The sequence below is a fragment of the Podarcis raffonei genome, chromosome 2 (genome assembly GCF_027172205.1).
Source record: "Podarcis raffonei isolate rPodRaf1 chromosome 2, rPodRaf1.pri, whole genome shotgun sequence".
In the NCBI taxonomy this organism is placed as follows: Eukaryota; Metazoa; Chordata; class Lepidosauria; order Squamata; family Lacertidae; genus Podarcis; species Podarcis raffonei.
The window spans coordinates 42,353,626-42,372,055 of record NC_070603.1 but is presented as its reverse complement, the minus strand read 5'-3'; the positions used below and the strand labels follow the sequence as shown (position 1 = coordinate 42,372,055).

The following is an 18,430-nucleotide window of genomic DNA, read 5'->3' as shown; positions in this document are numbered from 1 at the left end:
CTTTTATTCTGTATGTGAGGACAGGGTGGAGAGAGAGAAAGAGATGCCATTTCCTTTGTCCTTCAGACTGCTCCTGCCCCTGTTTCTCCTGCATAGCCAGCTTCTGATTGCCATCACCACCAATGCCTTCCTATTCTGGTGAAGGAGGGGCTGGCACATACACACGCATAGTGCATTTCACAGCCTACGTACTCAAGCTGAAGCTAGAAAAGCCATAAGGGCTCTAGAGCAGGTGGTGCATAAACAGTGTGTTACTATGAATACAGATTAGAACTATTCCTACAAGACCTGGCAGAGACACCCAGCCTCCTCTGCAAAACCCACAGACCAAAAGGCATGCAGTTTAGTTGCAGCTCAGAGTTCAGCCTGTCCTACAGAGCCATAACTCTTGCCTTCTGGCTGCCTCACTTGTGAGAAAGCTACCGCAAAATGGTGCGGGGAGGCTTCAGGGTTTCTGTCGTTAAAGGAGACAGGAACCAAGAAAGAAGGAATAGTGGACACTTTATGCATCAAGAGCTTCTGAGCTCTCAACTTTCCAGTGGCATTTGCTTTTTGTTTAGTGGGGTGGCATCCACAACCCCCATTGGAACTAATCTCCTTCACAAGTCTTTCCTGCAAAGATATACTCTCCCGGTGGTTTCTTCAAACACACTGTGCTTCTTTATAGCGAATAAACAAAAGAAAGAAATACACAAGCTGACTTTTCAGACTAGAGAAAAGTCTGTGCATACTATCCGCTTAAACAAACAAATCACAAGAAAGCAGAATTCTGCAAAATATATACATATGCAAATAAGCTTTCCCCCCACAGACTTCATTCTGTCTCTGACAATCATGTGGAAATTAAAGGGCCAGCCTTGCTCTCCTGCCCTGCCAATAGCCACCCCAGCCCTGCATTGTCAATTTTGAGATTCTACCAGACATTGCCTCCACACTCTTGTCTATCAGCATAGTCAACAGAGCTAGAAAATTGCTTCTGTGTTGTTGTTTTCAAAGAAAGCTAAGATTCCCAAATGTAAAATGAGGGGCCTAGGATCAAGTTCCATACTCATTCAATGCAGTGGTGGAGTCACAGCCCTGGCTGTATAGGAGGCTTGCAGGGCCGCCTCTGTCACGCAGCAAGATGAAACAGAATGCTTCAGGCGGAAAAATTTAGGGGGATGATTGAGGCAGGAATTGATGTCTGAATAGCGAAATAAATCACTATGGCCCTAGCACAGAGGGAGGCAGCTGGCTATCATTTGATAGCAAAGTGCCTTGGGTCGGCACAAAAGACTGGGCTCACAACTTTTGGGCCAAACCTTTCGATTTCCCCTTCATTCGTTTCCTGTGCTCTTCCGTCTTCTCGCTGGAGAGTGTGGGTTCATTCATAGTCACTCCTGGGGTGGCAACACTGAGGTTAACATCTGGTCCTGACACCTTGAGACTACGATGCGCATGCACATGCTCTCTTCTTCTGCATGTCTGCGTGGAAAGGATCACTCTGTGCAGTGAGCAAGCAAACAGGTCCACACCAGTGGGAGCGCTATACACCCCCCTCTCTCTACATCTCTCTGTCCACCACATAATATTATCACTGAGCTGAAAACAAGCCCCCCTTTTTTGTCTCAAAGGCTCCCTTTTACATTAAGCGTTCTTTTTCTTCCCCTACGACGCACCTCCCTCCTCCTTCCTTCCCTCCCTTTGCCAGAGCAGCCCATTTGCCTCCTGTGCGCTCTCCAGTCCGCTGTGTTGCACAGAGCCAGCTGAGTTTTGCTGTGATGTTTTGTTTCAAAGGAAATCTATATTCTTAATCCTCTTGCTCACCCTCTTGCTACTTTTATTAGTCTCTCTTTTTTATATAAAAAAAGAAGATATTGTTACCATAGTAACTCACAATTTCCTGATATCATTGTGGACGATAAGAGTCGTGATGCCAGGCTTCACAGCTTTGGGACCACACTCTGCAGATGGAATGCTAAATGCCTTCCTAGGTGGACTTAGGCTGGCCGCATACCCCTCAGCCCACAGGCTCCAAAAGAGAGACTGCGGAAAGGATGTGTGGTCAGGCTTGGGGTCATGTCAAGTAGTTTTTCAAAATGGGAGCAGCTGCAGCATGCCTCTTACACTGAGGCGGCCCAGAATGGCAAAGCATCAGGGAGCAGATACTCACCATACATCCTCCTACATTTATTTTATTTTATTTTGATGGGGAGGCATCTCAAGTTCTGCTCATTTTGAACACCTGCTTCCAGCAGAGCAGCACAAAATTTACCCCAGCTGTCTGCACATAAGATGCAGGGGATGTCGAGCTCTGAGGGCTTCATAGGCTGAACTGAGGAGGGACAAACACATCCATGCTGCCTCGTGTATCACACTTCCAGCTCTGCTCTTTGGCATGAAACTGAAAGCGAGGGAGACTCCTATGCAGCTAGCTTTGCCTGAATTAGCAGATTATCTGAGTATGCAAGCACTTATGTATTAATAATGTACCTGCATTTTTGCACAGGCACCACTTCCAATTTGCCTCAATTAAACACTTATTATTGGATACGAAGCCTGTCACTTCAACACAAAAATATTCATTTCCATGCGCACTGCGGAACACACCATTTGCCACCAAGGAGAAGCTCTGAGGAGCTGTTCCTGGCCTGCTCTCCTGTGCTTTCTGTTAAATGTTAACTACTAGGAGCAGTGCATTTGGTGAGGCACCGTGGGCCCAAGCCTGTGGAACTCCCTGCTAGCTGAGATTAGACAGGCACCCCCCTTGCTGAACCTCAAGAGAATGATTAAGGCTTTCTTGTCGCAGCAGGCATTTTGGGGTAGGGTTTGGTTTTATGACGAATTTTTGTTGTTGTTTTGTTTCATTTTCTGTGGATTGCTTTTATACGTACAATTTAGGAATGGAAATAATTAAGTGGTATAGCACATGCCTTAAATAAATAGTGAACAGAGTACGTTTCTGTTTTCTCTGAATCAGGATTAAATGTTTCCACACCCACCCACTAGGTGCTCAGTCCCTCTTCTCTATTATTTCTTAGGCATTTTTCCTTTAGAAAACCAACCAACTAGACATGTGTTGCTGTTATCCGTGCCAGATGACTTGCTCCACAATGAGTTTGTACAGTCTGCAGTCTTCTCTTTGTGTTACTTTGCAGGATATGTGGAGCACTAGCCACATCTCTGTTTTCTACTTATTGTATCTTTTAAAAAATTACTTCTCAAGGTTGCCCAAGGGGTTGCCTAGACCACAGCTCAAACTCACACAAGAGTCAGCTGGCAGGGCTTGCACCAACTTAACATCTGCTCTTTTCAGCTGCTACCGAATCATAAGAAAATTCTGCATACACAGACAGCAGTGGATTCTCCCATGCCTAAGGAGGATGCCACCAAACTATTCAAGTGAGATTCACATACATGAAGACACATAGAAAGAAGGTATGAGTAGAAGTGTTGGGGGAGGGGTAAAGAACAATGGCTGCACAAACTAACAGAATTTGCAGAACTCGCAAATCTTAAAGCCAAAATAGGAAGTCAAGATGGGAAAAACAAAAAAGCAAAAGGGTGAATGGGACAGCTTTGGGGAAAAAATTTTTAAAAATCTGATACCAAAAATCAACCTACAAGTAGGGGTAATTCTACAAACAACAGTTAAACACAGCGAAGGACCAGAAGGAGAAAAACTAGAGTGAAATAACAAACCAATATGAAGCAAAAGCCAGGTTTGTTATGAATGCCACGGAAGGTAAGGTTGGGAAGTCTGCACAAAAAAAATCTGTTTCTGGAAATACAAAAATAGAAAATGTACAGCAAATTAAGAAGAAGAAGAAGAAGAAGAAGAAGAAGAAGAAGAAGAAGAAGAGGAGGAGGAGGAGTGTGGGGGAGGTTCATCATCCACTCAGGCTCCCACAAAAGAGTGTGCATTGAAGAGTGTGCAAGAATAGTGAACTCTCACAAACTCATGAAACAAACTTGTGCCACCTTTAAAAAAGAGCCTACAGGATTGTGTAGACAGATGGATTAGATTAATGTAGATCTACTGATTTATTTATATTTCATCATCAAGACTTTTGCCTTCCATTTATGATGGTGATGGTGATGATGATGAAACAGTTTGGGAGATTCCAAACTTGGTCTTGGACTATTTAGACACCAACTACTTGCGACTTTGAGATGTTCTCTGCATGGGTCAGAAAAACTCTAACCAAAATAGTTCTCTTCTTTCATCCGCCAACCCAGAGGCAGCTGGCCTTGACTTCAAAATCTTTTCACATCTGTGTAAGGAGGATTAAAAGGTGAAATGTTTCCCATGCTGCTGAACTCTGAAATTGGCTGGACACATTTGTTAAAACTTTTTTTTTAAGGTAAGGAAAAGAGAAAGATTGAGGGCATGTTCCACTCTCATTTTGCATGCAGACTGAGATCAAAATATGCCCTCAGGTAGAAGGAGTTGCTGAAAACAGCACTTTGTGTGTGTTTACATTGGAAGCATCCTGATTTAAATGTCTTATTAAAAGCCTTCCCAGCTATATCTAGCTAATCAGTGGACTAACCTGTGTAGCTTGCTGCATTCAAAGCCGAATTTGCATCAATAGGTTGTTCTTCAGACATAAAGGTGCAGAAGGCACCTGCTCATTGAACCACTTTTGCCACGGTAGCACATAAACTGGAAGGGGAAATTGTTTCTTGGGAATGGTGAAGCAAACCAGGTTCTCCATGTTTACAAATCTTTAAATGTCTAATACCATTATTGGTATTGAACTTCTCCTAGGAAATCTAGAGTTTCCTGCCAAAGGTCTGTTGTTGTTGTTTGTTGTTGCTGCTGAGGACTTTTTAAAGGATGTTTTAGGGAATGTTGTGGGATAATAAGGTCAGCTTAATCCAGCCATGAAGGAGAAGCAAAGCTTTCTGTTTCACCCAGGTGGTGCTACACTGCCTTAAAAGTTTCTGTAGTCTGAAGGAGCATTTGGGTGATACATAAGGACCACAGATGTAGCTGCATAGAGGCAAGAACCCTATTTAGACCTAAATTTCAATCCCCATTGGGGTTGGCTATTTGGTATGGAATTTTTCCATCAGCCATAGCACCTATCCTTCCCAGCTACATCTGCTACACTGAGGGAGTCCTGTCATTGTCACAGTTCACAACCTCTTAGCCTTGAGTGAGTGAGTTGAGCCATTCCCAAGGCGATCCCATTTCCCCTAAGCACATTGGACTTGAGAATCTGGTCTATGGAAACCCACATTGCCACTCATCTGATGCCTTGGGGTGCTTACCAGTTTCCTTATAATTATACCACCCTCTTTACCTGCACTGACCCCGCCAGCGAGGACTAACTGCTAAAGCTTGAATATATTACTACCTAATCTCCTGAGTGCAGTGCAAAATGCTCACCACGAACTCCCTGGCCAAAGGAGGAAATATTCCTAACCAGCCCCACAAAAGAGGTAGCAGGTATTCCTGTACAATCAAAGGGCAGCTGCTGATCTGCACTGCAATTGTAAGTGGAAGAGCAGCGCTAGCCTTTTAAAATCTTAGTACTTACCACCCAGTGGTCTCTCTGCAGGATGTATGAGTATTTGTGAGCTCAACAAGATTCCCACGCCATTTGGGCCGGCTCCACTTCTGCGCCAGTGGCAGGGTGTTTGTGGGGCTGCTGCCTGAGGCAGCTGCCACAGCCTGCCTAATGGCAGAGCCAGCTCTGCCTCTGATGAATATTTGAAAACCCAGATCAATAATTTCCCTGTTTGATGGGAGGAGGAACTGTCTGCCTGAGCAACCCTTCTCCAAAAGTCTGCAGCAATCCTCTGCTTATTGCAAACTCTGTGAACAGAGCTCCTGGTTAACAAATTCATAATCTTGGGTATTAATCTGGCATGAGGTCCATTTGAAAAGAACCTGGCAGTTGTCTTCTGTGGAGTCTGAACATTCTTTTCCCAGGAGGAATGACCATGGCTGCTTAACTCTATGAGTCCACCTGACTGCTGCACAATATGGTGGGCAAGTGGTCTCTCTGATATCTCACTGAACTCTGTCATCTCCCCTGCCCATATTGCTATCAGGCATCCTGTCCTGTTATATATGGTTTGACTTTTGGTAACAATCTGACCACAGCAGAAAACAACAACCCCAATTGTTTCTAAACATCTGGAACATATCTTGAGTCATTCATGCTTGCCATTTTGCCTGACCAGAGGGAAAGAGAGAAAGCTAAAAGAGGCAGCTTGGATTTCACTGTGCTAACAGCTGGTTCAGATTTTGGAGGGGCTGAACTGATGTTGCTCTGCATTTGGTGCTGACTCTGCAGCTCCACAGTAAATGCTTAGTCTTTATATTTTGCAAATATACAGATGATTGCAAAGATGTCCTAAATCTCCATATCCCTCTCCTACAACTAGTCTAGGTAGTTAAGAAGACACATAGATGTGTGCCAGGATATCTTTAGTTCAAATCTTGATGAGACATAGGAAGCTACCTTTTATCAGGTCACACCATTTGTCCACCCGACCCACTATTCCTTACTCTGACTTGCACCAGCTATCCAGGTGTTCCCAGGCTGAAATCTTTCAAATCACCAGTTACCTGCTCATTTCCAGACACTAAACCTTGAGTATGGAATGCATGTGCTCCACCACAAACCTATAGCCAACCGCACCTCAGGCTTGGACTCACTAAGTAGATGTAAGCAAGCTACTGTGCTTCAGCATCGGTCTTCCACCCTGCTAATCCAGAACTAGCTCCAGAGGACAACAAGGTTAAGGACAAGGTTCTGGGGACACCAGAGGGCCCACTGACATTCTGGCTCGCCAGAGCACCCAATAAGGATGACTGAAATAGTGTGTGCTTTGAACTGTACAAATAACAAGTCATTCATAATATTATACCTCTCTCCTTTTTTTCTGAGTTTGCCTTGAACTGCCCACCACACAGGGAAGGGATAGCAGGAAACAGCACCTTAAGCTCGAAAACATAGGAGACAGAGCTTTAATGCAGAGATTGAACAATTAGCATCTCTGTGATGGCGCCAAAGGAATACTGATAGATAGAGCAATTAGGGAGATTTCTTGTAATCTTAGGCATACTGTGTTTTACATCTAACTCACAACAGCAGACAGTGAATTCCCTGGATGGCCATGCAGAGAGGAGGAACCACTTCCTCAAAGGAGACCCATTGCTGACATCCGTATGTCAGGCATGCTGCTGCCTTTGCAGTCTATAGCAGAGATTACATTATGTTTCCCCTGTAGATATTTCCAGCTCCCCAAATCATGGCGCTGCATATTCAGAGCACCTCCAGAAGAAATATGATTTTCGCAATTCCCTGGTGGTCGCTGTTGGATCACATTGTTCCCGTTTTCTCTTCCAAAATACAAAACTATGGTCTATTATTCACCTTTTCCATTAATTGAGGGATCTTTCTTTCGCTCTTTCTCTTTAGATCCAGAGTAACAACTCAGAAGCCTATTGCTTTATTTAGAATACTTATCCATATTAGCAAATATGTCACTTTTGCTTTGTGAGGCAAGAAATAGGGATATTTGCAAAAGCCCTTTTTTGAACACATCTTTTTGTTTCAAAACTGCTGTCACTGAAACAATAGTTTCAGCAACCATATCTCCCTAACACATTGTAAACTCTGCAGATGAATGAGGAAACTATCTTAAACTGCAGCCTCTTTTTCTTTGCTGATGGCTCCTGATGAAGTGAGAGTTTTGTCAGTACGGAGTCGAAGCCCAGGACTCCACTAAACCCACATTTCTTTTCTTCCTGCAACCAAACTGGCTCTTAGCATTTAAATTCCATCAGAATTTGGTAAGGGCCATAGTTCAATAGCAGAACATGTGCTTTGCATGCAAAAGGTCCCTGGTTCAATTCCAAGCATCTCCAGGTAAAGAAATCCCCTGCACGGAAGCCTGGGAAGCTGCTGCCAGTCCGTGTCGACAATATTGGGCTAGATGGGCCAACAGTGTGAGGCAGCTTCCTCATTTGCTAAGTGTATGTCCCAGATAATCTGCAGTGACAAATTTCCTCTTCATTTATTATTATTATTATTATTCGACTGAACTAATTTCCTCTTTCCTCCCAACAGCCTGCCCCTGCAGTACCACCACTGCATTTTTATAGGCAGGAGATTGGGAGCTCAAGACATTCACACATGCTTGTGCATAACTTGATTCCTCTGTACAAATCAGCCACAGCTGAATGCATACATCAACTTCATCCAAGAGCCTTGTGGTTTGAGAGGATGCAGAATCTCTGTCTGTGATAGGTGAGCTGGAACAACTAATTCACACATGTGGGGCACCACTTAATGCTGCAGTTATCTGGTAATGAGCTGGTAGTGCTGAAGTGGTTTCTTAACTTATAGTTGCTAAACAATTCCTTTACCTGCCCAGCATACTAGCTAGGGAGGAAAAAATGCAGGAAACGTTGGCTTTTGCCCAATTATTTCTCTAGGTTCTGCGGTTATAGATTACATTCTGCCTTAGAACCAGATGTCTGCTCCCTTGCTTGCCACAGAGGGTTCAGGTAGGAGCAGCTTTGCAGGGGCCCCAGATGGAGGTGAAGCCTATCAGGTGTAGTGTGAAGAGGGCATGTTAGTGTTGACATGCAGAGGGTCAGGAGGCCAGCTGGCTAGCCCCAGCCGGGCTATCTCCTTCCAGCCGTCGCACTGCAAAGACCATCGGCCTCTGCTCTGACGTAAATAAGTGACCCAGGCTTCAGAGCCAGGGCACACTATCAGCAGAGAGAACTGTGCACACAGTTTAGGCGTGAGGCTTGTGGAAGCTACTACAACTGCAGATTTATTAATCATAAATCAGGACAAAGAAACATGTCGTCTCTCTCATCTTCTCAGAGAGAACGGGAAAAAGCAAAAACTATACACAACGGAAGTTCCCAGCAAGATGTGCTGGAATGTAAACAGACATGTGACACGCAACAGTTCCACATGTCTGCTCCTTAAGGTGGAATGGAAATCTCAACAGTTAGTACACAGGCATGGAGTGGGGCTTGGCAGGTTACTTAAACTCACACTGTCCTTGGCTGAGCCTCTTTGCCTGTTCACAATGCACTCCCCATCAGGACACAGTGTAAGGGCTCATCCAGGATTTCCAGGTCCATGTCTGAGTGGTGTTTTCTTTTCTTTGTCGCAGTGCTTGGACATGAACCTTGAAATCCCAGAGCTGTGCATAGAAAACATGGCACAAAATGAAGTCTTGATGAGCCCTAAGATCAGCTGGTTACATAAGGCCTGAGTATGATTTTCTTAATATAAAAAATGCTTAAGTTTTTTTTGGGAGGGGGTATTTTGTTTTCCTTGCCTGTTCTGCACTGTGAACAAGTGGGAGTTTGTTAGAAAGGGGCACATCTTTTAAATTGGTTGGTCAGAATTGGCAGGACTGTGTAACTATCTTTATACAGAAATATATGGTTGTTGTTGTTGTTGTTGTTGTTGTTGTTGCTGTTGTTAATTGCCTTCTCGGGCAATGTATAAACAAAAGCAGCAAAGAACAGTTAAACACACAAAAACAGCAGATACATTTAAAACAAAACAAAATAGACACGCATGGCAAAGACTCATTTATCCAGTTGGGAAAGCTTGTTGGAACAAAAAATGTCTTCAATTCTTTCCAGAAAGTGCTGGTAGTACTTTCTGTACTCAGAAAGAATGCTATTCCACAGAACAGGGGTAGCCACACTGAAAGCCCTACTCCACTTGGAGGCACTGTTATTATTATGGGAGGTTCCAAATACTTTGCACTGTGGGACCTGGAGTTTGAGTTACAGTTTCTCTTTGGGGTGAAATTTTCTTCCCTACCCAGAGCTGTAGGGCTCAGGGAAAGAGAGGTGGAGGAAGGCTTCCCTCAACACCTGAAAATATCTGTCCACTGAGGGAGAGAATGGGCACCTGACTACCCACAACTCAGGGCCAGGTTAGGCTCATCCCACCTTTAAGAAACTTTGAGTTTCAGTTAGATGCCCAGTTCAGTAACCAGAGCCTGCATGGTTTCAAGATCTTCTTACTCAGTACCCTTGAGTCTCAACTCATTATTCTAGCTGAGAATCTTTTTTTCAAAACTGTCCTCTACTAGTTGTTAGTATCCTATTCAGTTTCATCTTCACCTCTGTCAGTTCATTCCTCAGAAATACATAGACCGTTGGATATCAATTAACGATTATCCTGCACTAGAGTTGAACCAAGCTCTGTCTGTCTTAGTGATTCTCCCCTTATGTGGTTGCAATCATATGAAGAGGAGAGTGGGACCATGTTCAGTGCCTCTGGGCAATCCACATTTACTCCCCCCACAACACACACTACCTGCCATCCAAGTTTTGGAGGGAATGCCTGTATTGGGGCTACAGAACACTGTTGATGCATCTATTCAAGTTATGGTAGAAATCACTATCTGTTTCTTTTCATGCCATACTTTCCTGCAGGTTTCCCATCCATCCTTGCACCCATATCAGTCTCATTCTTCCCCTACTGGAAGAGCTTGTCCCATCAAAAGCTCTCCCTAGTGGTGCAACAATAAAACTGCTAGCACATTTGCAAAGTTAGGCAGGGTCTGGGGTAGTTTCAAATAGGTTGCAGGACTGTGTGTTGCGATTGCTGCATTGTGCAGGGGTTGGATCCTCCACAGTTCTACGATTCATCATTCTATGATACTTTTCTGCCAGAGATCAGCCTTTTTTTACAAAGCAACGTATGCCACCTAACTTAAACTTGCAGTTCTCGCCCCATTTTTCTTCTATCAAAATGCACTTATAGCATCTTCTATTAAATATCTGGCAGTCCTGCCTTTTAGTTATGATGATCCTCACATTACATGCAAATACATATATTTAAGTTGGTGGCTGCTTCTGTTAAGTGAAAAGCAGATTCAGAAGGAGAACTGTGGGAGAGAAGTGCTTAACCCTCGCCCACCATTTCCTCACTGAAATACTCCCCATTCATCTGAGTCTTTTCTGTTCTAACACACCCCCCCCATGGAACTACAAAGATCTGGAATCCCATAAAGGAGCTTGGGAGGTGTTGCAGATACAGATGGCTTCGGTATTCCCTCCCCTCTTCCACTTCTCTGCTAAAACCCCTCTTTTACCTTTTGCCTCAACAGAAGGAAGATCCCTTGGGATGCAATCAATAAGGTAAAGAGAAGAAAAGATGCCCAGGACAGGCCCAGTCACACTACCTGTGTGTTGTGCTGGGAATCTGCAGTTTGCAGTGGCAAAAGAGACGAGCTGCCTCAGCACCTTGTGGAGCTATTACCCTTTTAAGGTCACCTGCTTTGACCTCTCAAATAACCAGAGGCAGGAAGGCTTTACCCAATGACTCCTGTGTCATATTCAATCACTTGTGACTGAATTGGGGCATCTCGCTCTACATAGTATCCCATTATGACTGTAACAGTTCATATAATGGATAATACAAAGTATGTCTTATTTCCCAGGAGGTGGGTAGTGGAGTTAGCAGAAGATTCCAGTGCTCAGATGAGGATTTGGGTCATGTTTTAAGACTGAAAGCTTATGTCACAATTCACTTGCCCTTTGTAGTGCTCCCACCCACATATTTTTGTCAGATTTCATTTGTTTGTCTATTGTTATTATTCTTTTCTATTGTAACAGCTCATTATTGTAGTCCATTGCTGCAAAATGCCATTGTTTTCACCTTATACCTTCACCAAGCATTTAAACATGTCTCAATAAGTCCATTAACAAATGTATTTGCATCTCTTAAAGTATAGTCACAAATGCACTTTCAAATGCAAGCCATTGCTGCTGCTCCATAGAATCACCAGGCACTAAGCCTCCATCTTGACTCATTTCCCCCCAATAAAATCACCAGCATGTGATTTTATAAGTACTGAAGAAGCGCAACACTTACCTGGGTTGCTCTTGGAGGTGCGCACCGGCGTATAGTGATTTTTGGAGGATGTTCTGATTGGTGTGTTGTCTTTGGGGGAGGTATCTATAGCCGAGATAGTCTCTCTTTCACAGTGTGCTATGGGGATTGGTCCCTGCTGCCGGAGGATATCGGCCAGAGCCCTGCAAGGAAGGATGGAAGACAGTGCAAAGTGTTCACAACTCAAGATGAGAACTTGTCTCTATGTGATACGATGCAATTTATTTATTTATTTAAAAGAATATACTGTGGGCGTTACATTTTCTTTCTCATGTGTGTGAATGTATTCTTTTGTATAAGCACTAGATGTAATGGAGATACGAGAGGAGAAACAAATAGAGAAAGAGAGAGCAGAAGCAGGATGGCGTCAAAGTTCCGAGCAGGACTCTCTGTGTTGGTGGTTGCCCATTCACTTGAAGCACTGTCTATGGGTCAAGATTGGAATGCATAGACAGGAGCCAGAATATCGTGAGTAAAAGCCACAGTACAACTCTCTAACACATATAATGTATGTCAGCTGTTTGAACTTTATGCCATTTGTACTCCTGCATTGTATGTATTCTTGCTTGAAAAAACATGCACACACACACACACACACACACACAGTAGCAGCTGATTTGATGGGACACAGCCAAGGAAACCCACTCCCAGCACTAGCCACTACAGATGCTGCTGCGGCAAGATCAGGGCTGTGTTAGTGCACTTTCAGAGATAATCAGGTGTTCATGCTGCTGCCTCCACACAGCCCCAACCTTGCCCCACCTCATCTTCCTCCAGGTAAGGTGCTGGTGTCAAGAAAGCAGCTCCATAGCTCTGCTCAACCACAATGGCTGCTAATGCACACACACACACACACAGTGCTTTATGTTACAATATATGTTTTTAAAGCCTCTGCTGACACATTTGAACCTGGCCCAATCATCTGTAATTTGCCACACACAGTATATTCTTTACAAAAGGAAAAGGAGGTGGCATACCTTTGTTGCAGAGCACAAGCTCTGCATGGAAAAGTTCTCTGTTTCAACCCCTGGTGTTTCCAGGTACAGTTGCACAAGGCATGTGTTTGACAGCTGCTGCTACTCTATATCAATCAGCCTTCTCCAACCTGGTGCTCTCCAGATTTGTTGAACTCCAACTCCCATCAGTCCTAGCCAGCATGGGCAATGGTCAGGAATGGTAGGAGTTGCAACCCAGAGAAGAAAAAACAACTCTGGAGGCAACTGGGTTTCAAAAGGCTGGTGTTGTCCATACCAAGCTGGAATTCAAATAAGGTGGCTTCAGATCACAATGTTAGTTATGTGAAAATCTCAGTTGCATCTCCTTCTCTCTCTCCTAGGTGTGCCTTTTGAAGAAATATCCCTGTGGGATATGAACCATGGTTCCTTCCTGGTAGCATTAATGGTTTTCAAAGTGTTTCCCAAGGTTCCCATTCCATAAGGGGGCTGAATCTATAACTATAAATAGTATAGTTAGTATCTATAACTATAAATAGAAGTGAAATATGCAACACCACATCTTTAAGCTTATTCATTCTCTCCAGGTGAGGTAAAGGTCCCAGGTTTATAGCATTCTTTACCTGTTTATGCACCACTGATGCTGCTATTCAGGTTATTAAGCAAGCTTTAAAACCATCTTGCATATTCTTGATTGTTTTAGAATGATGCTATGGAGTGTATTTCTTACACCTTTAATCTTGGCTGTAATTAGCTTTTATCTGCTGTCAATTTATGGTGTTTTAAATCATTGTTGGATTTTGTTCTATTTATTTTTCATGAATTGTTTTATAAATTGTAGGCTACCTTGTGAGGGTTTTTATTCTGAAAAGCATCTTAAAATCCTGCATTAAATGAATAATACCTTGGGCACAATCCACTAGACCTACAGTATGAATGCCTCTGAAATGCCTAGGAGTTGCACAAGAGCTATATTGCAATACATCACTTCTTCCATTGCAGAAGCTTGCTAAGAAAGCAAATAAAGTAGAACACATGAATTTAAATTTCTGTGCAGCAAGCTTTCAAACAGAGTGATTCTTTAGATCTCATTTTGATTTGCAAATGGGATAGTTCCTATTGGGTTTCCGATCCCATTGTTTCTTTTTTACACAGATAAAACAGTGTCCAAACTCTTTGCTCCAGCTGACATGAAAATCTTTCTGAAAAAGATACAGAATGGCAAAAGGAGGAAGTGAGTGTAGGGGCAAGACAGGAACAAGAAATTAGGCGGTGAAAAGGGAAAGAACACTGGGTTAAAAGAAAATGCATTATACATATCTATTTAATTGTTGATTTTTTTAAAAAAAAATTATTAACAGTTGTTCTGCTTTTCAGAAGATGCTGATTTTCATGAAAAGTTCTGAAGTAACTAACAAACACAACCCTATTAGGACCTGGATTGCGATGAACAAGATATCCAGGTTCCTTGTGAAAAGTACATCTGCATTCAGTGCTGCAGCACTAAAAAAAAAATACATCAAGACTCTTCCCACAGTGAGATGCTTTTGTGGATGTTTGAATGATATTTCATCTGTGAGAATTTTAGACTCCGCAGAACAGGAGTGGAAGGAAACACATAGGTTGCTTTCTTTGTGTAGCCAAGATCTACAAAGACTTCCATGACATGGAGAGGGTAAGAGAGTTTGGCTTGGAAGCAGTAGGAGAGGCTTTAATGCTCATACAATGTAATAGGCTCTGTTCTCTCTAGTGGGGAAACAGGCCTAGAGTCAATCTGTTACCAATGCAAGGATGGGAAACAATGGGATTCTTTAATGCATTATTGTTGCAGCCTGCAAGTTGTACGAGAAACAGCTCATTTATATCAGGGCTGGTATTCCTTTGGATCTTCAGCTGCTTCAGGACTCAAACAGCTTTCAGCTCCAGCCTGCATGGCCAATGGTCAAGGATTATGGGAGCTGTAGTCCAGCAACTTCTAGAGTGGAACATGTTAGCCACCCCCTTTTCTTTTTCTTTTTCAATCCCTCTTAGACAGGTTCAAGATTATGAATCACTCTTTTCCTCGGGCACCAGCCACATGCACAATCAGCAACAAATAACAAGAGTAGTGCCAAAAATTTCCTTCAACTTTTTCAAAGTGTTGAGTTCACTGATGGCCTTGAAGGAAAAGACAGCTTAATGTCTCCTTTTTTTACAGTTATAATTCTATAATGATAAGATATGGCAGTAGGGTGGTGTCCTATGGCGCTGGGACTTGTCCACAGCAGGACAGAGAGATGAGAGTGAATTGCAAGCATCAGTTCTCTTGGTTGCGTGAAGTCTATAAATCAAAATCTGCACCACAGTAACCCAAATTCTGTGCACTGGTTCATATCAAAACCACACATCTGTGGCATCAAATTCCTGAGAACGCACAGAAATACTATAACTGAGCAGAACACAAAAGAACAAGCTTTCTGTTACCAAAGAACGCATCCCTTGTATTGAAGGATGCATTGCCAGTCAGCATCTCTTCTTCAGATACATATAAATTTGGGTGCAAGAGCATGGCAGAGAATCCAGAGAAGACAAGCTATGATGGATACTACCCCACAAATATGCAGTGTTGGGAGTGCAGGCTAACTAGTGGGAAATGATGAGAGCCAAGAAGGAGATGCAGTCTTGAGGAGAAGCTGATAAGAGGGGAAGCACTATGGCTTAGTGGTAGAAGGCAGACTTTGCTCCTGCCTAACTATCCTTTTAAAGTTCATTGGGAGTATCAATAAGCATGTGGACAGGGACTTGGACTTAAAAAAACAAACAACAACCCAGAGTCCATCAAAAGATCCAAGTAAGCTTAGTAGTTACAAGATATTTATCTCTATATGTATGTATTTCTAAATGTATTTTACATTAAAACATTTTTAATGCAGTTTGGCATGTTGGAGATGAGAACTGTCACAAAATCTTGAAATGTGTGAAATGTGAAGGTTTTGCCTAATTGGAACAAGTGCTTTTATATGGACCAGTGCTGATTTTAAAATTATCTGAAGTTGGAGGTGAGCAGTGAGGTGGTTGACACCAAATTGCTCAGGGTGGGATAACGAGGAACCCCCAAATGATTTCTTCAAACTGGGTGAATGGGCATTAAAATGGCAAATGTGATTCAATGTAAACATGTGTAAAGTTATGCACCCTGGAGCAAAGAAGTCTTAACTTCACATATACCGGTAAACTACTGGTGTCTGAAGTAGCAATGGCTGCTCAGGAAAGAGATGTTGGCGTTGGGGTAAATGCTCACCCAAGTTGTGTCATGCCTAGCCCTGACCTGGTACCAGGCACAGAATCCTCCAAGGACAAGCTGGACCTTGAAGAGCAGACAGCCAAGGACCTTGAGGAGCCCCACAAGCCAAGAACCTTGAGGTGCAGACAGCACCTTTTGTAGAGTAGTGTAATGTAAAGCATTTTTTCTTGTGAAACTTTCCCATAGATGCTATAAACAAACAGAGGAAAAAACAAATTGTGTCCCAAAATGCAGGATTCTTTTTTTTAAACAAACCCTGAAATGAATGCTGTAGAACCTGAAGGCAAATTGAGAGTTACATCCCACACCTGCACCATGCTGAGCTGCATCATATATTTATTTATAAGTGCACATATTTGATAAGACACACTTTCCAGAAGGGGAAAGGTTTAATTAGAAATATCCCCATGAGATGTTAGAATCGCAGGGCCAAACTGCACGTGACATGTAGTTGTGTGCCTCTTTCCCCTAGTGGTTTGTGTGGTGGTTGTTTTTTTAAATGAAAAGCAGCCTCAGGCAGATGTAAACAGAGCAGAGGAATGGATTAGGGAAAGGACTACTTAACCCTTCCACTTCCTTCCACTTTTCTACTCAACATCACCCCCAATCTGCTTTCCAAATGGTGAAGGAAAAGATGGGGGCTGTATCTTCTCCTTAATGGAAGAAAAATAATTAAGAGGGTTCCTATGAAACAAATAAATGGCAGGAAGGGAAAGGGCTAAGTATCCCCTTTCCTCCTGCTATTCCATTCCCAAAGCTGCTTTCCTCTTCTTTTAGGGAATCATTGAGGGCCAAGGCCAACAACCCTGAGGACTAGATGGGTCCACCAGAAGAACAGAGTTGGAAGGGATCCTCAGGTATCATCTAGCCCACCCCCCTACAATGCAGGAATCGCAGTCAATAAACCATATTCATCAGTACCACAAGTGTGGTCATGCAGCCAGACCCTATGCATGTTTACATGGAAGTAAGTTTCACTGTGTTCAATCAGGCTTTCCCACACATACCGTAAGTGTGCATTGGATTGCAGCCTTAGAGAATTTCTAGATGACTATCTATTTTTAACAGAATGAATACATAATCATTTCCCATCGGTGATGCACAGTCCAGCCTCACTTTCTTATCCGTGTTGCACTTCTGTTGCAAGGACATATCCCTTCCCTATATCAGTTGTGACTGCTGTGTGGAATATATTCATGAAAGTAGTCATAGGCACCTGTTTGGCATTGCCTGTGTTATAAAAAGTGCCAATGACACAACTCACTGCTTCCCTATGATTGCCAATTTGTGTCTCTTCAGAAGTTTTAGATGACAATTTTAGTCTGAGCACTCCCTTGCTCTACCACTCCAGCACACAGGCTCTTAACTAGTCTTTAAAACAATCATCATCCTTGGCAATGGTTCCTTTCCCCCTATATCAATATCCCACTGTTTGTGGAGTTTATGTGAGTGTCTTCTATTTAATTAACAATAGTGTACTTCTCCTCTCCAAATCTGGAGTACTTTTCTATCCTGAATTATTTTTGGAAGGAGTGAAGAGCAATATGCCTACCCTTCACAACAAGATAATCACCACAGCCATTCTTCATGGACTGTATACAATACCATATCATACCATACACTTGACTTTGATTGGGGCTTGTGGGACTATCTTACAAAAGCTAAACTATGATTGGGGCATGTCTTCACTGATTGCTTGAGTAAATCCTTAACACTGCATGCCCAGTCTTTGGGTGTATGGCATGACTAATTCCCAAGTAGACTAACAATGGGATGAAGAAGTACCTGAGGAGCAAAATAAGATTATTGGCAGTTGCCATGATGCAAAAAAGAAAAAGGACATGGGCTGAAGTAAGTGCACAGTAGCTACAGAATAGACATTGGAATGCAACAAATTTATGGAATCTGGTGATTCCTTATGGCTTTCATTGTTCCCATCAAGTTGGTATTATAATGGTATTTTTGGGAATAAGGCCTTCAGTCTTGGCTGAGAACTAAAAGTTAGGTTGCAGAAGTGATCCACTGAGGAGCTGTACCAGAGGATCTAAACTACTGGCAAGAGGATCCTAGCTGGTAAAGGCAGAGCAGCAATGGCATGTAGCAAATCACAGCGCTTGGATTCTGTATGGTTCCATCCCATATTGTCTTTCTGGATAGCCTGTTTGCATTCACCAAGAATAACTATCGCAAAGGGAATACTAATGCATAGCATCACTGAGAAGGAAGGCATTTCTCTTGCTTACTGTCTGTCCACAAAGTAGAATCCTATGGTCTGACATCCAAACCCTCACATTTTCTCCCTCTCTGTGCCT

At 43.0% G+C, this 18,430-nt stretch overlaps 1 protein-coding gene across 6 annotated transcripts in view; it reads right to left on the bottom strand.

The window, feature by feature from the left end:
* The window catches only part of SHISA6 (shisa family member 6), a 265,194-nt gene that overhangs the window by 233,690 nt on the left and 13,074 nt on the right, over nucleotides 1–18,430 (bottom strand). For all 6 annotated transcript variants that reach the window (XM_053376210.1, XM_053376211.1, XM_053376213.1 and 3 more), the window contains exon 3: nucleotides 11,865–12,025. In XM_053376210.1, the coding sequence (XP_053232185.1) occupies nucleotides 11,865–12,025 (161 nt within the window). The remainder of the gene's footprint in view (nucleotides 1–11,864; nucleotides 12,026–18,430) is intronic.